The 23,027-nt window shown below is 37.1% G+C and overlaps 1 protein-coding gene across 1 annotated transcript in view; it reads right to left on the bottom strand.

Moving 5' to 3' along the window:
- LOC150098025 (cilia- and flagella-associated protein 100-like) overlaps positions 1 to 23,027 on the bottom strand; it is a 205,421-nt gene that overhangs the window by 138,513 nt on the left and 43,881 nt on the right. Inside the window, exons 3-4 of the mRNA XM_090406657.1 lie at positions 17,253 to 17,320; positions 8,547 to 8,710 (exon numbers count right to left, since the gene is read on the bottom strand). Coding sequence (XP_090262783.1) covers positions 8,547 to 8,710; positions 17,253 to 17,320 — 232 coding nt within the window. The remainder of the gene's footprint in view (positions 1 to 8,546; positions 8,711 to 17,252; positions 17,321 to 23,027) is intronic.

The following is a 23,027-nucleotide window of genomic DNA, read 5'->3' as shown; positions in this document are numbered from 1 at the left end:
AACTGTGTTGTGAATGGAGAACCTGTGGAACAAGTAAAACATTTCAGCTACTTAGACACGATTTTTACTGAAGATGGTAAATTAAATATAGAAATAGACAACAGAATCAGTAAAGCTGGTACAGTGGGAAGTCAATTGAATAAATTCATATGGAATAAAAGAGAAATTAGTCAGAACACTAAATTAGCTATATACAAGACAGTGTTCACACCAGTTTTAACTTATGGATCTGAGAGCTGTGTCAGAAGTAAAACACATGACCAAAGACTAGAGACCGCATATATGAGAGTCCTGAGAAAGATTATAGGCGTGAACAGATGGCATCAATGGCAATATCATATTAAAAACGAGGATATTAGGAAAGAACTTGACATTGTCAGCATCCAGGAATGCGTTAGCAGTGCTAATCTCAGGTGGTATGGTCACTTAAACAGAATGGGCGAAGAAAGATTACCAAAACAAGTGTTCTCTGCCAGGTTGGCAGCAAAATGACCCAGAGGAAGACCAAGATATAGGTGGTTTTATACGGTACAAAGTGCCTTAGACAATAGAAATATAAGATCTGATAATGTTAGAGTCTTGACAAGTAACAGACTGATTTGGAGGAAAATTGTAGATAGGAAGTTAGTAATGATGTAATTTTTTTTCATGTAATACTATCATATTCTGTACATCCCCTTCAGGGTACATGGCAGGAATTTGATGATGACGATGATGATGATTAAAAGATGTTTATAAGAATGCAATGGCGGCAGTTAGAATAGTGAAGATTTGTGAAAATGGTTTAGAATAAACACAGGTACTAGACAGGGGGATTCAATATCACCAAGCATTTTCAGCACACATTTAGAAAGAGCAATGGACAAAATGAAGGAAGATGCAAAAGGAATATTGGTACACGGGATGAGAATTAACAACCTGAGATTTGCAGATGACACTGTTTTTATACATTATTATTATTATTGAATTGATTATTGATATTGATGAATTCAATTCAATTCAATTCAATTCAATGAATATTGAATTCATATTGAATATGATTATTACGATAAAGAGCCAATAGGCTATCTTTTTTTTTTTTTTCCGACGGCATAAATTAAGTTAAGGAGATAATAAATCCCTCATTATTTTAAAGCCAGATACGAAACTTTTAGATCGAAATCTAAGAGTTTCATGCCGAAGAACTATCGGCGAGTCCAAGCATAAGTCAACACCTGGGTGGTACAACACTAGGGCAACTCGTGTCAAAGGTGGAGCAAGCTCCATCACTATCCTTAATATTTTCTCATAATGTGAAACCTAGTAAAATCCAGTAAAACCTCTCATAATGTAAAACAGCCCTAGTCTTGCACCACCTAGGTGTTGACCTTATTGAGCAGTGGACTCACTGCTCAATAAGGTCAACACCGATTCACCGATAGTTCTTCGGCATGAAACTCTTATATTTTGATAGATTTCGATCTCCGAGTTTCATATCCAGCTTTAAAATAATGAGGGATTTATTATCCCCTTAACTTAATTTATGCCGCCGGGGAAAAAAAAAAAAAAAGCCTTTTGACTCTTAATCGTAGTAATAATATATGGGTACACCGGTCTGGCAATTCGTTAGTAGGAGTACATGTAAGTTCGGTTCACTTAAACCTTGGTATTCCAGGTCTACCTACTCACTGATGAGACCTCAACAAAGGTCGAAACCGATCTGGGTAGTGACCTCTCCTCATAATGTAAAACAGTAACATCTCCTAGGAGTTGCGTTTTGCATTATGAGAAAATATTAAGGATAATGATGGAGCTTGCTCCACCTTTGACACGCGTTGCCTTAGTGTTGTACCACCCAGGTGTTGATTTACGCTTGGGCTCACTGATAGTTCTTCAGCATGAAACTCTTAGATTTCGATCTCCGAGTTTCATATCCGGCTTTAAAATAATGAGGGATTTATTATCCCCTTAACTTGAATATGATTATTATTATTATAGAACATTATTATTATTGAAGAAAACAAAAGAGAACTACAAAAAACACTGAAACTGTTAAATGAGGAAGGGAAGAGATTTGGACTTATGAACTTTGAAAAAACAAGGACAATGGTATTTAGTGAGAAGAACATGAAACAAAAGATACAAGTGGCCAGAATTGATATAGAAAATGTAGAACAGTTTATATACTTCAGAAGTAAAATGACATATGATTTGGACTGTAAAAAAGAAATAAAGATCAGGATTGCAAAGGGAAGAACAAATCTGAAGGCCACAGATAACATCTGGAAAAGTAAAGTGATTAGCCTGCAAACAAAACTAAGAGTGATGGAAACATGCATCTTTAGCGGTGTACTGTATGGATTTGAAACATGGGTAATAAAAAAGGAATCAAGAAAAAGAATTTTGGCATTTGAAAGAACTTGTTACAGGAAGATTCTAAGAATAGGATGGGTTCAGAAAATTACAAATGAAGAGCTCTATTAGAAGATACAACAATGGAGAATCTAATGCAGAAGATTATAAAATGGAAGCTGCAATTCTTTCTTTTAGTGTTGCACGGTGAAGCATTCATTTTAGAAATTATGGCCTTTACAACCGTGTTATAAATAACTATTTTAATTTTCCGACATTGCTACTTTAATATGAAGGTCGAAATGTTGAAGGGATTTGATAGACTAAGTCCATAATTTCTAAAATGGAAGCTGCAATTATTTCACACATCTGCAGAATGAGTGAAGACCAGAAGATAAAGACATTCATGTTTGGTATTGTGGATGGTATAAACAGAAGAGGTAGACTATACAGCAAATGGATAGATGACATAAAGGATTGGTGTGGAATGGATGTACAGAAACTGCGACACTGTGCAGACAAAGAAAGGTGGAAGAAGATAGTGAAGGAGGCATCAAACACCAACGGGCAGTGTGTCCATGGTTCGTGATGATGATGATGATGAGATATTTAAGGGGGGAGGTAATCCTTGAAGGAGATGATTTTGTAAGAAATTTGAAGGTTTAAGGTTGCATTTGTGTTAATCCTTTGAAGTATGGAATAGGTGCACCTTATTATAATCAACTTATTTTTTAGATGTAATTCTGGAGCATTTTGATGATTTTTTTTTTTTGCTATTCCATTGTTTACAAACAGTTTGATGATTATAAAGATAGAAGATAACCAAAAGGATTTGATCATTATGCTACAAGTTAAAGAAAGAATGAATGTGGAAAAATAATTCTTCAGAATGCAAATGGCGGGTTTCTGTCAGAAGTAGATGCAATCCAACAGGTTGATAGACTAAGTTCTATCAACCTGTTGGATGCAATATGTTACACAGTGCTATCACTACGTTGGATGAAGATGATGAAGATAACAGAGGTGCATCAGAAAGAAGTTCTAGGTTATATGGCTATTGCATAACCTGAATAAGAATTTGGCAGTAGGAATAGATAGGATATTAGTACACATGTTAAAGGGATGTTCAGTAGAACTGGTAAGGCTGAACTGATTTGGTTGTATAATTTGAGTTTCAGTTTAGTAAAGATCCCACAGGGAGGTGATGGGATCTTTACTAAACTTTAGTAACGATCCCAAGTTAAATCTGATAGCCCTTGTACAAGGGTGTAAAAACTAATGCCTATTTAATTTGAGTTCTTGCCAACTTTTCTGAAATCTTCACCACCACTCTAAGGATATGATAGATCTCAAATTCAGAAATGGATAACGGACAAGCAATACTCTGCAAAACAACTCCATGGGCTTACTAATGGGAAGTCATATCAGAGTAATTTGCTCATATTTTATAATAATATTATAGCTGTGTTGGATAAAAGGAATAAATACACTATGATATTGCTGGACTTTGCTGAAGCATTTGAAAAGATATCACATGAAAGGCCACTGCATAAATTAGAGGATATGTGATTAGAATATAAGATTAGAGCTCTAGAATATAAGAATATGGCTATTAGAGCACAAAAGCAGAGGTCGAAAGAAATGATAGTAGTGGCAGGAAAGAATGATTTAAAATATGAAAAATTTGCTATGAGAGAGGACTTGAAGGAATTACTAGAGGTAGCAAAAGAAAAGGGTGAGAGAGTTAAGATGGTGAGTCTGTTGCCATGGTATGACAGAGAAGAGTTGAGAAGGAGGGCCATAATTGCAAATGACTCTATGCGCAAGTTATGCAGGAGGAGTGGTGTGGAGTTTGTGGACATATGCAGTGAGTTTGATGGGCAAAAGGACTTATACTAGATGGATAGTTTGCATCTGAATGGATTTGATGTGTGGAGATTGGAGAAAGTGTTGCTGAATGAAGTGAAAGTGGATGTGCAGAATCAGGGAAACTAGAGCTGGGGGGGTGGTGGATATGCAGACATCAGTGAGGCAGTTGAGTGTAAGAATGTGTATGATATGCCCGAGCTAGTATGAAGGACAACAAATCAGAATGGGATAGTTAGTATAAGGCATCAAGATAGGGGTGAGACTAACGGGCTTCAGCACTTCATGTATACTAATGCATTGAGTATTAGGAACAAGAAGGAAGAATTTTTGGCCTTGGTTGGCTCTTCCTGGCAACAGGTTATTGGCATTAGTGAGACATGGCTGACAGAAGATGATATAGCTAGTGAGACAGAATGTGAAGTGTATAGTATGTTCAGGAGGGAGAGAGAAAAAAATGGGGGGGAAGAGTATTATTGCTGATAGCTTATGAACTGCAGCCAGGGAGAATAGAAGTTGAAAACTGCAGGGTAGTGAAAAGAGCACATTTGAGGCTATTTGGTGTGAGATTGAGACTAGCAGAAAAAAATATACAGTTGGGTGCTTCTATAGACCAGGTGATGGAATAGATGGTGGAGATAGTATGCAAAAGCAAATAGATGCAATGAGTGGAAGGAAGGTAATTATTATGGGGGATTTCAAATATGGTAACATTGATTGGAAGGAGGAGAGGACACATGGGAGGAAGGAATTGGATTTTATGCAGTTATTAAGGGATAACTACCTGAGACAGCATGTAATGGAATATACTAGGGGTTCGAGAGTGCTTGACCTAGTAATTGCATCTGAGAATTTGATTGTATTGAATATGACCACGTTGCCACCAATTGGTGAGAGTGATCATAAGGTCTTGATCTGGAAGATGGCTAAATGCATGGAATTTTCAATTAAGACAGGGTACATGTGGAATTACTGGGCTGGTAAGTATGATAAGCTTAGGAGATTGCTTGGTTCAGTGCTATGGCATGTAAAACTGAAAGGGCAGGAGGTTGATAGTGCATGGGAAGTGGTAAAGGAGCGTTTGAAGGATGTAATGGCTGACTGTATACCTAGAGTCCAGATAGTAAATCAAGTAGGTGTTAAATGGATGAATAATACCATTAAGCTTGAGCTGCAAAAAAAGAAACAACTGTGGAGGGAAATTAAGGAGAAAGGTGACCTGCAGGCCCACGAACAGTATAAAGCACAGGCCAGAAGGGTAACGAGTGTGGTAAGAAAAGCAAAAGTAGATTATGTAAGGAAATTAGCCATGCAAGCTAAAGAGAATCCCAAACAGTTTTTTTTTTTATATGCTGGAATGCCGATGGTAGGGAGGTAACTGAATAAGTTGATATAGTGGAATTACTGAGCCAGCATTTCGCAAGAGTATATCATCCAGGTGGTGATATTGCAAGAATGAAGGAACCAATAGCTTATACAGAAACTGAGGTGAATGAAATGGAGGTGAATAGTACGTAGGCTATTCAATAAGTAATAAGACTATATTTATACAGAAAACAGATTACTTTTACTCATCATCATTTACATGGTCTTTTTCAAAGTAACTACTGTGAGGCACGATTCATTTGTCCCAACATTGCGTCCACTTCTTAAACACATGTGAAAGTCTGTTTTTTGAGAGTTCTTTCAAATCTGCCTCCACAGCTTTTACACATGCTTTGTTGCTTTCAAAATGGCGGCCTCTTTGTGGTTTCTTGAGCTGAAGAAACAGCCAGAAATTGCACAGTGCGAGATCAGGAGTGTATGGTGGGTGTAGTAGGATATCTGTGTTGTTGTTCGGCAAAACGTCCACTACACAATCAGCAATATGTGACCTTGCATTATCGTGGTGCAATAAGAAGCCATTCTTCAGCAATGGATGCTTCCTTATGATGTGCTTGATGATAATCGCTGCTGTGTTGATCATTGTCTCAGTGAAGGCACATTTTGCCTTCCTTCCTTAAAAGTTTTATGCCAGCGAAAAACACTTGCCCTCGACATTGCTTCATCGTGGAAAGCTTTGCGTATTATGTTAAAAGTGTCCGATGCCGATTTTTGCAAATGCACACAAAATTTAATCGCATAACGCTGTTTCAAGGACGGTTCCATTTCGAAGACTCGTCACGCCTCGTAGGCGCACCGAAACGAGCTTGCATTTAGTCATGTGCGCTCTGGCACATCAGCCCATATATGCCATCTATCAACCTCTTTTGTTAATACAGACAGCAACATTTCTTTATTCCACAGAAATTAATATTATGATGAGTGGTTTCCCTACAGTGTAAAATTAGTCTTATTACTTATTGAACAGCCCACGTATATTACAAAATGTGAATACATCTGTGGGATTGGATGGTATACCAGCTCAGGTCTTACGTGAAGCGGCTAAAGAATTGTCAGTGCCCTCGACCATTTTGTATAATTTGAGTCTCGGGTCTGGGTTAGTCCTGAGGGGGTGGAAAGAGTGGAAAATAGTTTCACTGCATAAAGGAGGTTCCAAGACTGTTGTTGCAAATTACCGACTGATCAGCATATCAAGAGTCGTTGTCAAGGTTTTGGAGAAAGTAGTCAAGAGAAAAATACAGGAATGGATAGATGAAAATGGGATACTGTTGGGGGACAGCATAGTTTTGTGAAGGGTAGATCATGCCTCAGTAACTTGCTCACATTTTATAACACAGTGACGGCTGAACTGGATAAGGGTAATGGGTTTACAGTGATATTGCTGGAGCTTGCTAAGGCCTTTGACAGGATACCAGATGGAATTCTAATCAGTAAACTGCAGCATATGGGGATGGATATAGGTTTGGTGGGATGGATAGAAGGGTGGTTGATAGAGAGATATCAGAGAGTAGTTTATTCAGGAGTAGAGTCCAAAAGATGGCCTGTGACTAGTGGTGTGCCGCAGGTTCTGCAGCACACCACTAGTCACAGGCTGATTTAATTTGAACCTAGTATTTAATTTGAACCACTACTATTTAACTAGTATTTAATTTAAACCACTACTATTTAACTAGTATTTAATTTGAACCACTACTATTTAACTTGTTCATTAATGATATAGGAAAGGATCTAAGAGGAATTGTTCATTTGTTTGCTGGTGATGCAAAGTTGGGTAGAACAATTGTGAATGCACATGAGGTCAAACTTTTGCAGGATGATTTGGATAGATTGGAGGACTGGGCCAAGGAGAATGGATGTCAATTTAATGTGGCAAAGAGTAAGGTTATGCATTTTGGAGAAAAGATTAGCAGCAGTATACCACACTGGTGGAACTGTACTCCAGGAGATTGACGAGGTCAGGGATTTGGGAGTGTTGGTGGATAGGGAGTTGAAGTTTAGGGGCACATTGCAAAAGTGGCTAAATCAGCTCATCAAATCACTTGGTTACTGAAGAATACTTTATCGAGCAGAGACAAGCAAGTTATTGTTCCTTTGTCTCGAGCCTTCATAAGACCCCATCTTGACTACTGTGCCCAGATCTGGGCACCAGGGTTTCTTCTTGATGGGGAGGAGGTGGTGAGGATCCAGAGGCGAGTGACAAAGATGATAGCAGGTCTATGGAATGAACCTTATGAGAACAGGCTGAAGATTTGTGGATTGAAGAATTTGGTTGATAGGCAGAAAAGGGGTGATATGATTGACATTCAAATTACTGAAGGGTTTCTATAAGATTAATTTGAGAACAAGACTGGTGGCGGGAGCACTAGTGGCAATCCATGGAAACTGGGCAAGAGTGTGGTTAGCAAGGGTGTTAGAGCCAGATTTTTTACTTGGAAAGTGGTGAATGAGTGGAATAAGCTGCCTGAGTCTGTTGTAGGTGCCATGACTGTGAATGAGTTCAAGGCAAAGTATGATAGATACTGTGTGGATGTTGAATTGTTGTTGTTGACATGATGTTTAGGGCCTCCCTTGATGAGTCTAATGACTCCCTGGAGTTGCCCGTAATAATAGTAATAGTAATAATATAAACTGCCGACTTAAATAAGAGGGTGACAGATGGACAGATATCAGAAAATGGTACATAGAGGATGTGAATCTGACAAATTTAGGGTGACCAGTGGATCAGTTCTTGAATCACTGATGTTCAGTCTATATGTTAATGATATTGGGAAGGATGTCAAACAACTAACCTTCTGCCCTTCTTTTAGTTCTCTCTAAAATGATGGAGAAAGTCATCAAAAGTAAAAACTGTTTTCAATATCTTTAATATTAAAATTAGCAGAGAAGCTTTTAATTAAATTAAAAGTACAAAGGCAATGAATGGGATTATAAATAAATAAATAAATCTCTTTACAAAAACAACATACTCTTGATTGGCTTGTTGTGACAAATTGTCACTCTCTTTAATGAAATCATTAAAGGCCATTGCATCAGTTTGCAGTCTATCTTCCATTTCAGATACTCTCTGTTCTTCAAGTTTGACAGTTTCATGCATATTGTACAATTCTTTAGATTTAATTTGCATAGTATGCTAAAATAAAGATTAATACAAACTTTTAAATAATATATTCTTTCACCATACAGATTTCAATCATTTGTTGTGGCAGTGAAAAATTATAAATCCTGTTAACTTTCAAATTAATGCACATCATTTATAATATAGTATGCATATTACAATAATTTACACAGTAGTGGCTGGTGTTTGCAAAATGTTGTGATTAGTGTCTTACCAATTGCTAGATTAAAATTTTGCATAAAATATATTATCAAAACAGACATAATGATCAAACCTTAGGGGATAAACATGCATTTTAGAGAAATAATATTTATTAATTTCTTATTTGTTAAATAATATTTACTAATTTACACTAAGTGTCAAATATGAAATCTACGCCACTATTTAAAAAGGTAGAAAAAACCTAAAGAGAGCAGTTTGATATATTTATGTCAGATTAAAATCAGATTATGATATAAAACTGCATAAACATTTCAGATTACAGTAACCACCTCAGTATTTTTTTTATTTTATTTCTAAATAAGAACATATCAAAATTAACATGTATAATGCAATGGAATATGTGATTCTAAGAGCTTGAGAAAGGAAGAAAAGGTGGAGGAAGATCTAGGAAGATCTAGTGATGAGTGAGCAGAGGGCATATGGAGGAATTAAGTAAACTAACCGTTAATAGGGTGATAGGAATCAATAACATATCACAGAAAATTTTAAGGAAATGTTCCAAGAAATTAACAGCAGCCTTAACATAATCATTTAAGAAGAACTTTGCAATGGGAAGGGTCCCAAAAGAGAGGTAAAATTTTTTTCATTTCACAAACAGGGTAATAAAAGGAGGGGTGAAAAGGGAGGATGAATTATATGGTAGCTAGAGGCCCCCACTCTGCTTGCCATTAATAAATTCTAGTAGTAAGACTTATACGTTGGTTAGACATAACTGGTAATTAATTTACGGAATTTTTGGGAGTCCATATAATCGGGGGGGTCTAGAGTTATAAGGTTTAAGTTTGTTGGTGACTTCCACAGGCCAAGAAGTGACTTTCTTAAGGAGTCTGTGGATAGTTCTGATCTGAGAGTTGGTCGGATTATATTCAAATGTTCAAATGTTGGTCGGATTATATTTGAATATAATCCGACCAACTCTCAGATCAGAACTATCCACAGACTCCTTAAGAAAGTCACTTCTTGGCCTGTGGAAGTCACCAACAAACTTAAACCTTATAACTCTAGACCCCCCCCCCGATTATATGGACTCCCAAAAATACATAAACAAAATGTGCCATTACGTCCCATAGTGGATGGCATTGATTCCCCCACATATAAATTAGCCAAACATTTAGCCAAAATGCTCACACACTACACTGGCAACACACCATCACACATAAAAAACTCGGCCCACTTTAAAGCCAGTATAGAAAACCTCACACTCCAACACACTGACATAATGGTCAGTTTTGACGTCTCCTCCCTATTCACTAATGTCCCACTCAAAGAAACCTTTGAGCTTATCCAAGCCAAGTTTCCTCCCGATATCTCAGCCCTATTTCAGTTCACAATGAACTCAGGCTATTTCGTTTGGCAAGGAAAGTTCTACAAACAGATAGAGGGGACAGCCATGGGTTCACCACTTTCCCCACCCTTGGCCAATTTCTTTATGGAGACATTTGAAGAGAAAGCCTTAAACTCCGCCCCACAAAAACCCACTATTTGGCTTCGTTATGTGGATGATGTGTTTGCTATTTGGCCACATGGCTCAGATACACTCCATTCCTTCCTAACACACTTAAACAACCAACATCCCAGAGTCCAGTTCACCTTAGAAAAAGAGGAAAACAACACCCTCCCCTTCCTAGACACTTTAATCACCCGCCAGCTTGATGGAACTTTGGTTTTCTCTGTTTACAGAAAACCCACCCACACTGGCAGATACATTCACCAGCAATCCCACCACCCCCCCTCACAACAATATGGGGTGATAAAAACACTATATAACAGGGCAAAATTAATCTGCTCAGATGACAAGGCCCTGACTATGGAACTAAACCACATCCTCAACACTTTCTTAGCCAATGGCTACAACCCCAAAAAAATCCAAAAAATACTAAAACCTATAAACCACAACCCCCCTCCCCCCCTCCACAATAAAGACTACACCAAGTCTATCACTATCCCCTACATCCAGGGCACCTCTGAAAAAATAACTAATATCCTCAAAAATATGACCTTACTTCCTGTTACAGACCATATAAAAAGTTGGCATCCCTTATCCGCTCTACCAAAGACCAACCACTTCCCCTAGACCTACCTGGTGTATACCAGGTCCCTTGCAGCTGCAAATTGTCCTACTTTGGCCAAACAGGCAGAACAACAAATATCAGGATTTCAGAACACCAAGACTACATCCGGTTTCACCAGTACAGCCGCTCTGGGCTGGCAGACCATGCCTTAGATACCCACCATAAAATTCGTTGGAAGAAGACAAAAATAATCCATCGCAGCAAGTTTAAATACGAAAGACTATTCAAAGAATCTTCAGCAGCTCTAAAAAACGTTCCTAACCTCAACAAATTTGGGTGCATGAAACTGCCCCAAATTTGGGAGACTTTCATTTTGAGAACTTCAGCCCAACTGCCAAGACTACCAAATTAGCCCGCAAGAGGGCACCATTAGGACTTTAGGAACAAAATTAGTTCTCATTTTCTTCCTCATTTGCTTTGTTAGTTCCTTAGTGCACATACCATATCTTTATGTTCCCGAAGATGGCAATGTGACATTGCCGAAATATAGAAGTGATTCATTAAAGTTATCTTTAATTAATTTACTTTATATGCGTTGTCAATTCCGTAAATTAATTACCAGTTATGCCATTAATAAAATATGGTGGAAAAGTGCTATGTTGTGTAATAATTGATGATACTGCTTACATTTTAGTGTACTATTGTTTATTTCTGATAGCTTAGTGTGCCTGAATGATTGTTGACTTTGTGGATTTTTTACTGTCTTTTTTTTTTTTTATTAAATTTTTGAATCTTGCCTTGAACAGAACACAATGGCAGTACACACAAGGTCTATAAACTGAGGAGTGTGAAAATCAAATGCTATTAACAATGTAGACTTTTCGAAAATGTTCCGATGTCGTGAGTATAACATGTGTGAAAGGTGAAAAATGTTTTACTGGAGATATTGAACAGGAGGAGAGAAAAAAAGTATGGATTTGTAAAAAAAGTGTGATATTTTGTTAGATTACAAGATATCAACCAATGGGAAACAGACTGAAGTTTAGTGTAAATAAATGAAACAAATGCTAGTGAGACTGAGGGAGTGAGAGAATGCAAGAATGAAGAAACAAAAGTAAGTGATATAGAATTGAAAGGAAGTAGGAATGAGGAAATAGAAGAAAGCTGTGGCAGAACAAGAGGTAGCAAGACTACGGGAGCAACAGTAGATAAAGTAGTTGAGATACCGAGTGTTCATTTTGCAAGTGTGTACCGTTTGGTAGAGATACTGAAGTGCCTGATTTGACAATGATGAGATGAGAACAACAGTAGCTGAATTGAAGGTGCTTAAGATACCGGAGAACCTTAATGCAAATACAGTCTTGGGAAGAGATGGGATATCAGCCATATATTACAAGAATATGCATGGCAGCTCCTCTGACTGAGTTGTTTTACAGCTCATCACTATCTTGGGAGAAGTTTTGGAGTAGCTTGAGAATTGGAGGTTGGTAAAAGGCAGAATTCAGGAATGGGTAGAAAAGAAAATTATACTGTATAAGAGGCAGTGTAATTTTATGAAAGGAATGAGAATATGGTGGAGAAAATCCAGAGACATGTGACTGAGATTGTTACAGGTCTATGGAATATTTTCTATGAGGACAGCCTGAAGGTCTGTGTATTACAAATGCAGTTGATAGGTGAAAAAGAAGGGACATGATAGACGCATATAAGTTGTTAAAGGGATTTTATAGGATTGACACATCCATCCAAACAAAAAAACTAGTCTTCACACCTTTGTTACTATTACATACTTTCCAGAGGTAACTCTTTGTTCTCACAGTTTGTGCCATGTGTATTGAAAAAAATCGTTATCATCACTTTCCTGATATGTGTCCTCAAGGGGTGTACAGGATACTATGACAGTACTACATGACTAATTGACATTATTGCTAATCTTCTAGAAAGAATTTCTCCTCAAATTAGTCTATCACTTGTCAATACTCTGATACTGTCCTATCTCACATTTCTGTTTTCTAGGGCACATTTAACTGCATCAAACCTAGATCTGGGTCTTCCTCTAAATTTTTCCTAGCATCAAACACCTGTTTTACTAATATTTTCTCTGCCATTTGGTTTAATGACCATACCATCTTAAATTAGCTCTGCTCACACAATTCTTGAATGCCAACAATGCCAGTTCCTTCCTTATATCTTCATTTTTAATATGGTTTTCTGCCACTGATACTTCTCTAATTTTTCTCAGAACTCTCACGTCGTTGTCTCAAGTCTTTGATAAACTGCTTTATTTCCAATCCAACTCCCAGATCCATAAGTTAAAATTGGTTTAAATACTGCTTTGTGTATATATATATTTAGCTTAGTGCATTGGCTAATTTCTCTCTTATTCCATATAAATTTATTCAGTTCACTTGCTATCATACCAGTTTTGTTTATTTTGTTGCCTATATCCATATTTAATTTACCATCTTTCCTAAGAATTGTGCCTAAATAGCTGAAATATTTTACTTGTTGCAGAGCTTCTCCACTGAGAATGAGGATTCTTGTAGAAAGGCTTATATGTTGGTTGCACATGATTACTAAATAACTTAAGGAATTCACAACGTAAACTGGAATATAAATTAAAATAAACTTTAATATATACTTCCTATATTTCAGCAACGTCACATTGCCATCTTCATGGGAACATGAGATTACGACACGTGCATGCAGGCACTAAAAACAGCAAATGAGGTCGAAGCGAGGAAACTACTGTTTTTTCTAAAGTCCTGATGATGCCCCCTAGCATGCTATATTAGGTATTCTTGGCCACTGGGCTGAAGTTCTCAAGATGTACGTCTCCCATATTTTGGGGCAGTCTCATGCATCCAAATCTGTTGAGGTTTGGCATGTTTCTTAGAGCTGAGGCTGATTCTATGAATAGTCTTTCAAATTTAAACTTGCTGCGGCGTATTATTGTGGCTTTCTTCCACCGTATTCTGTGGCATGTATCCAGAGCATGGTCTGCAAGCCCAGAGTGGCTGTACTGGTGAAACCGGTTGTAGTCCTTGTGTTCCGAAATTTTGATATTAGCTGTCCTGCCTGTTTGGCCAAAGTAGGACAGCTTACAGCTGCAAGGGACCTTGTATACACCAGGTAGGTCTAGGAGAAGTGGTTGGTCTTTAGTGGAGCGGATAAGGGATGCAAATTTTCTATATGGTTATAACAAGAGGTCAGGTCGTTTTTTTAGAATTTTGGTAATTTTTTCCCAAGGTGCCGCGGATGTAGGGAATGGTAATGGATTTAGAGTAATCTTTATTGTGAAAGGGGGTGGAAGAGGAGTTGTGGTTTACTGGTTTTAGTATTTTTTGAATTTTTGGGGATTGTAGCCATTGGCTGAGAAAGTGTTAAGAATGTGATTTAGTTCAGTGGACAGTGGATAGGGCATTGTCATTTGAACATAATAGTTTAGCCCTGTTGTATAGTGTCTTAATAACTCCATATTGTTGTGAGGGGGGGGGGGGGATTGTTGGTGAATGTACCTGCCTGTATGGGTGGGTTTTCTATAAACTGAGAAAACCAAGGTTCCATCAGGCTGGCAGGTGATTAGTGTGTCTAGGAAAGGGAGGCTGTTGTTTTCCTCTTTTTCCAGTGTGAACTTGATTCTGGGGTGTTGGTTGTTTAATTGCGTTAGGAAGGCGAGGAGTGTATCAGAGCCATGTGGCCAAATAGCGAATACATCATCAACGTAGCAAAGCCATATGGTATTTTGATATGTTGACTCAGTATTTTTTCAAATTCTTTATCTGATGAAGTGCACGAAACGTCATATAGAATTGTCCAAAGTTTGCAAAATGAGAATGAGGATGAACTTCTCTATGTTCCTGCCTATTTTCACAGTTATGGTCTTTTTTTTGTTGCTGATTTTCATACCAATTTTCACAGCTGTAATTCAGTTTATTTAAATAAGTTGGAAACTTAAACTGTATTTGTTTAGGAGTGCAACATTATTTACAAAACTTGAAAAAGTTTTGTAAATAATGTTGGATTCAGTTTAATAGCCGAGTGCAACATTTTGAGCTTTGGGATCCACTCTGCATATTGAGTACAGTTCAACCAATATAGAATATAACATCGCACCTCTGTACTATGAAATGCAAAATCTTGTCACACTTGCAACATTAAAATGCAACTCAATCTATCAAAATTAAAAGTCAATATCAATCTTTCTGAAAGAGCTGAAGTTGACATCAGCAGCACTCAGCATAAGACTCCCAAACAGTGTATCATAAGCACATAACTGAATATCTCTTGTCAATCCATATGAAAAATAATTAACAAATATATTGAACCATAGTAACCAAAAGCAGATAAAAGCTTTTGGCACACACCATTCACTACCTTTTCTGTGATGATATTCTCATACACAATTTGCTGGTATCCTTAGATAACCAATTACTTAGAAGCAATAAAAGGCTAAAGTGCTGGAGATTATTCATAGCAATGCTTCATACTATAAACAACAGGAGAATAAAACAAATAATTAAATTATTAAGTTGCTAGTATTTCAATGGATTTCCATCCAGCATCTTCAGAGCAAATTGTTTACTCCTCCTCATCAAGCACATTTGTCACTTTTTTTTTTCATAAAATGCATGCAGACTGCTATAGTAAAATATTCCCCTACTAAGTTTATCAATGCAATTCTGTATTCTGGTCTTTCTAATTCTTCCTAACTGCTCTTTCCAATAACTTAAGCAGAATTAAAAATAGAGAGATCCTATTGTCTATATTTGGAAACAATTGCTACAGAGTCACTATTTAGCCTTCTTTCCACTCCTTTGAAACTCTCCCTATTGCATTTCTTAAGAATAGTGTATACCAGGGGTCCCCAACCCATAATCCGTGGGCTGCATGCAGCCCCTGAAGCAATTCAATGTAGCTGTTGGTCTCCCAGAAAGTCTACCTCTTTCAAATTTTTATATACGTTTGATAGCACCAACTTTTATTAACAATATGTGAATAAATGATAACTAAAAGTGTCAATGACCAACAGTCTATGTCCGTAGCTATGTACGTAGACTGTTGGTCACTGACGTCATTTAAAGGAAACAAATTGGTAGCATTTCAGTATCAGTTTTCATCCAAAATAATAGATGTCTATGATATATCAGGCTCTATGAAATTCTCGGTCACTATATTCAGCACTACCTGATATGTTTCTGAACCTAAAGAGATTTGCAGCAACCATGTTCTCCATTTTTGGTAGCAGATATATTTGTGAATCAACATTTTCAAAAACAAAAACAGTCAAATCAAAGTGTACTACAAGATTTTCAAACAATTATTTGCATAACATTTTAAGATCATGTGTCACGAACCTTGAAGTAAATATTAATAAACTTTCTAATATTTGCAGCCTCAAATATTGCATTGAACGTATGCATATCTTCTCAGAAATCTTCTTCTTCTTCCTTGTATGTATATTAGGCCTAGTGGCCTGTTACGTTCATATTAGGCACGGCCTATTACGATTCAAAACCGTGACCGCCTTGAGGATAAGGTGGTTAGCCCTATGCCTCCCGGTGTGTCCTATGTCTGTAGATGTGTGTGTGTGTGTGTGTGTGTTCACTGGCCGGTTTGCCTGTTCTGGAGGACGAAAAACTCGAGTTTCATCTATACTGACCGAGCTATGGAGGCTCTATCTTCTCATAAATAAATGTATTAATTTCATAATTTTAATTTTATTTTTTGATCTGGACAGATATTTTGTTATTTTCTGTTTTGTATATCTATTGACCATTGTAATCTTTCAATGGATGCGATATATCTATTTTCCCTAAATTTTACTGTTTATAGTACATTTTCAAGTATTCTGTCCTACCTCCAACTCTGATACTGAGGACTTAATTTGACTACTCTCTCTAAAAAAAAAAGTCAACAGATTTTGTCTGCACCCTGAGAGGTGAAAGGTTGAAGATCACTGGTCTATACAATCAACTGGAAAAGTCAGCTGTCATTCATAAATCAAAATTTAAATCTGAGAAACTATGATAAAGCTTATCATAAAGGTGCATGTAATAGGCTGGAACTCGAGTTGTAAAAATATGTAATATTAATGACACCCTAAATTTTTGAGACATTAAAGAACAATAATCACAACTTAAAGTATATCTTGTACATAATTTTTTCATACACAGTGGAAATGAATTTCAGGTGTTAATATGAAAGATATAAAAATATTACTACAATATTAAATTACAAAAATCAGTTTCAAGAGTCTTTTGCCATCATATCTTATAATTATTACCTCACAAATGTTAAAATAAAGTGCTATGCTTGCTTACCTCTAATAAAAGCATTTTTCTGTTTTTATCTAAGAAATTGGATATACTTTTGCTATCTACACGTTGAACTAAAGGAAACAAACACAAATTACAATTATTTTTATTTAAATTAAATATAAGTACAGCATGATAATTAACTTCAGTGGTGACAAAAAAGCCATTATTATTCTATATTTATTTAATAATGATTTAATTGATTGATTAATGCTGATTTCTACCACTTATTAATTTGCTACATTAATAAATGGTGGCAAATTTCTTATAGATAACACCAAGAACCCCCAATCAGAAGTTGTTGAGAAATCATCATCTTCATTTATGCAGGAAGAGAGGGGGAACAAAATTTACATTTACCCTATATTTTGCACTATCTCGATTTCACAACTTTTATGAAATAAAGATGCATCATTTCCTATGGCACACAGATAATTACTGCATGCTAGGTACAAAACTAATGTTCTGTGCCCCTGTCAAAAGTGAAAAGGCAATTGAAAAATATACCAAAAAATCACATCCTGTATAACCATTTCAGAAATTTGTATGTCAGCCTTTTTTGTTTGCTAGTGTCTGCTGCAGTCCACAAATTCTGAATCTGTCCTCATAATTTACACTTCACAGTCCTGATATCTTTAATATTTATCCTTTGCATCTTTTGCACCGTCTGTAATGGCATCATCTCAAAAAATCAGGAAAACAGATCTATGCATAACCAGGTGAAGTTGTATCATGATTTTGTAAAGAGGCAAAATGATATCCTTTTCCATACATGTCAATGTTTGTTTCAGTATGACACTTATCCTTTGAGTTGTATTTACAATCTTTACTTTACAGCTCCTCAAGTTCAATTTCCTATCTACAAAAAATCCAAGATCACTAGCCTGATCAGTTTATTTTAGCATAATCCTACCAATATAACACACCATTGGATATCTCATTACACCAAAGTGCCCAACTGTACATTTTCTAACACTGAACTTATAGCCATTTTCACATGCCCACAATTCCAGCCTAATCAAATCATTCTGCAAGTATTACATGTCATATGCATTTCTGATGGTCCTGCCTATCTCTGAATGATCATCAGCAAAAAACTGTATATCTCATGACAAATCTTTCCCAGTGCCATTAACACAGAGAGTGAATAACAATGAACCAAGGACTAATCCCTGGGGTACACCACTAGTTACCTTAAATCATGCAGACTGACATCACCAAACACCACTTTTTGTGATGTCTATCAATCAGCCATCCTCTTATCCAAGCTAAGAGTTTATAATCCAATCCTATATCCTCCAATTTATGTAACAGACTATGCTGTATATTGTCAAAAGTCTTATCAAAATACTTTCATGTTAATGTTATTAAAGTTTTTTTACTTGAGTGCCTCGATAGCTCAGTCAGTATAGACAAAGCCCTTTGATCAGAAAGACCAGGGTTCAATTCCCGTCAAAGATGTGAGGAACATTTATCTGGTCTCTTTCGACGAAAGGTGAGTTAGCCAGTCTCATACGGAAAGAGGGTTTTTTTTTGCACTCATTAACTCAGGTTTTTCATCCCCCAGAACAGGCAAACCGACCCTGTGAACACACAGCTCCTGTAAAAATCTACCCTGTTAAAATTTTACAGGGTAGATTTATTACTGCCCTGTAAAAATCCCACCAAGAACACTTTGTAGGAAAGTGTTCTTGGTGGGATTTAGTGTTTTCCAACCCTAGGTGACTGTGTTGCCTACAAAGTCACCTAGGGTTGGAAATGACTGAAAGAGGAAAACCACCACAAAGTGGTACCTGAGTCCATAAATCTATTATAATGATTGTAGGTTTAAGAAAGTTATTTACCCACTTTACAAGGAACTGATAAGACTACATGTAGACTCAGTAGCAGGAAACTAAGATGACATCTGGCCTTTGGAATTGTGCACAGAAACACAAGCTGATGAAATGTGATCTTCAAACTTCAAGAAATAGATGGAGGAAAAAAGTTATGATAGAAATATATGAGTTTTGTGGCTTGTGAGAATATGAAGTCATCTCTAAAAGCTAAGTAAGATGTAGTTAGGATGCATATGAGGCCCAGGTTTTTTTCATGATGTGCTGAACGTGTATGTGTGTGTGTGTGAAATGGGAGAGTTAGGTGTTGTGGATGTATGTTCAAAAATATGTTCAAAGAGAGAGAGAGAGAGAGAGAGAGATGAAAGATATTTAGATCCTGTTGGCCCAGAAGGGGGAAGGCCCTCTCTGGAGAGTTCACATAATAATAATAATAAGTGCTTAAGAGTCAAAGCTGGATAACACATAGCCTTTGAAGAAGTGAGAACCAACTAGGGCTTCTGACCAAATGCCAAATCCTCACCTATGTGGGGCACCCCATTAGTAGGTATCTACCTGGATACCAAACAAAGGAGGACGGGATTGTTTTCTTACCATATTGTATTCTTATTGGTTTAAACCAATATAATATAGCAATACAAGAAGACAGAATTTCATGCTGACTGGGGCACTGCCTGTGGAGGAAAACTGTCAATAAGAAGTTAGTAATGATACAATGTTTTCACATAGTCTTCTTCTTCTTTTCTCTTCCATCATCTATGTAGATGATGATGAGGATGAATGAACCCTTTCCATTTCTGTCTGTCTCTGGGGAGTCCGAACAGTTCTGTCCAGTTTGGTGTCATTTGTTGTGATTGTGCAACCCTTGTTTGACAGGGCGATGGTCGAGCTGGCATGCATCTTTAGGTTGGTTAGAGTTCATTCAGTTTCAATAGTTAAGTTTCGTCAAGTGTCAACCACCACTCCTAGACCTGGATTCAGCTGCTCCTAACATGGAGTACAGATGCTGTTTGCAGCTGATTCACTGAATACAGTCGCTGCTTGAGATCGCCATATCTGGCTACCCTCACTTAGTTTAGCCTGTGTGTCGACACAGTTTACTGGGTTTTGTGGCCACTACCAGTTTACAGTAGCTTCTTGGAGCTATAAGTGAGAGCTGGGTGCCCAAAGAGAGAGAGAGAGAGAGAGAGAGAGAACCAATCCATCTGAACCACAGTTGTGTGTGACTGTCCAAGTGGAGAGGTACTATCTCTCCTCGACACTCCATACACCCCCCCACACACACATACACATAGTACTATCGTAATATCCTCAACCCCCCCCCCCCAGTGTAAACATATCAGGGGATGTGAAAATCTACCACCTAAAAGACCTCACAAACATCCATAGCATAAATATATCAGGAATTTGATGATTATGATATTTTAATGTGCAATTTATTTTTTTCTCATGGGCAATTTATGCAATTTATTTCTTATAGTTTTACAAATTATGAACCATAAGTGATTGCTGACCCATTCTACATATACTTCAGTATCACCCTCTGATTATCCTAAAAAAACATCACTTTTCCTGTTGAATGAACCACATTAACTTTTCTTGACTTTTCTTGAAAATTCCACTTGACAATCTTGAGATTGTCAGTGGAATTTTCCATTCCACTGACAATCCCTGTTTCAGAAGTAAAACAAGAATTTATGCTTTGTCTCCTATAATGATACGGCTGAGAGACCATCATCACCATCATCATCATGAGGTTATTTTTTGAATTATGATTTTTCATCAATGTACTTGGTACTCAAATACATGTAGCTTTTATAGTGTCCTGGCTTATCACTTCCACAGCCAATGCCCAGCTGAGTGAACATTTGGAAGAGTAACTCTTCTGTTTCCTCAAATCATTTCAACTTAAACTGCATTCTGTGTCTGGCTATTTACTCTGAAATCAGTGTGACAATCACAACCCTTATATCAATTAAAGTGCCATCATTATTTTTTTTATGTTATTTCTATCCCTGACTGAAAGGTTATAAATCTACTCCATATTTTCAATACCATGAATGAAATAAAGGTTAGATAATTTGATTCATATGCTCTAGAGACCAAAAATATAACTTTTTTTCAAGGCACTTCAGGTTTCCAATAAGTGGGAGAGAGTTTCACACTAGCTTTTTTTGCCCACATACTGTGGGCAACAAAAATCGCCCACCACTTAAAGACCCACAAATATCTATATCACAGTGAAATTCAAACTCCAGTCTGTTGGCTGGTGAGAAGTAAACTATCCGATCAGGATAGCAATTTGCAACATTTTAAATGGCTGTTCACTGTAATTCACTGTTAACACCAAATGAACAAAACAAATAAATATTTATTTAACTGTTAATATCTTGCTGGTTTATATCCAGCATCATCAGAGCACAAATAGTTTGTCATACTATGCAAACACTAATAACCAGTGAAAAGAGTTTTAAAGTTTTAGTGGAAAGAGTTTTAAAATTATAACACAAAGAACTAAAGCCATAATTTGGTGCCATCTAATGTTGGATAAAGAGATGTTTACAAATATTAAGATGATCTTAAAAGGACATTTACAAGTATTGAGGTAAACTGTAAATGACTGTCTCCCAAATTTTTGGTAAATTAATATAACCATACTTGATGAGGTTTGGGGAATGTTTCATAGCTGCTGGTAATACTCAAAACAATCTGCCTTCTAGACCTTGATTAGCGCTAATAGACCTTGATTTGATAAAGTCCTATCTCTCTCCCAGATATCTCAAACAAACTTCATTTTGTGAAATGTGACATATCTATTCATTACCTAGTCTAGCCATAAATATTGTTACAACTTGAACAGCGCATAAACCTTTAATCTATCAGTAAATCATTTACAGCTATAGCAGCATTGAATATGTAAAATGTCTCCCCCTTTTGCCTTCACACATGCCCAAAGCCACATATTGATGGCAGCATCCAACAGAAATGCTGCTGCTGCTACTTGCTCCAAATCCACCTTCAGGCTAGCGATGCTGGGGTGTTGTTTCTTACAGGCTACTTCAGATCAGGACTTCCAGACAGCCAATCAGATGGTAATATGTGGTCAGGCACATTCACCTCCAACCACTGTAACCACTGTTTTGTGGTCCTTGCTTTGTGTGCAGGGGCTGAATCCTGTTGGAAGGTCCACTGCCTACTATGAAACAAGGTGTTGTTCAGGGTCTGTACCACAGGTTCTAGCATGATATCTTAATACACTTTGGAAGAGGTTTAACCCATTTCTCACAGAAATGTAATTTGGATACCCCCACCAAACCATCACTGATGTGGGGTGATGACCTCTCTGAATCCTGGATGCTATGGCATCCAGGGCATATAGCTGATCATTTTTGGCAGTTAAATAACTTTTCAATGGTGATAATCTTCTCGTCTGTGAAGAGGATATCTATGTCTGTGTTCATATACTGCAAGAATGCCTTTGATTTTATCACACTCTGATAACACCACATAAGTTGTGGTGTTAGGAGGTGTCCAGTTGAACGACAATAGGCTCTCATCCTCAGGTCATCGGTTAGTACACGTGACTTGCTCTCACGTGTACTAACTGATGACCTTCATAGCTTCTGAGGGCTATAGAGGTACACCACTACCACCACTGTAATCCTATGAGAATGCAGAAAATGATGTTGCAAGAGATGAATGTTTCACAGAGAGCAAGTCACGTGTACTAACTGATGATCCGAGGATGAGAGCCTATATAAGATTGCATCCTAATGCAGCATGAACGACCTGTTCATTGGTGGTCAGATACATCTTCTGTATCATCATAACAGTTAATAGTCTGATCCTGAATGTTTTTAGTATGCTGAAAATAACAGGTGGCTGCATTCCAACCTTGTGAAGTGCTATTACAGCTAAACATTTCTCATAACCTCCCTACTGCATG

Source organism: Typopeltis vanoorti, chromosome 16, assembly GCF_054136105.1.
Source record: "Typopeltis vanoorti isolate ZY-2024b chromosome 16, IOZ_Tvanoo_1.0, whole genome shotgun sequence".
Lineage (NCBI taxonomy): Eukaryota > Metazoa > Arthropoda > Arachnida > Uropygi > Thelyphonidae > Typopeltis > Typopeltis vanoorti.
This window is presented reverse-complemented; position numbering and strand designations above follow the sequence as displayed.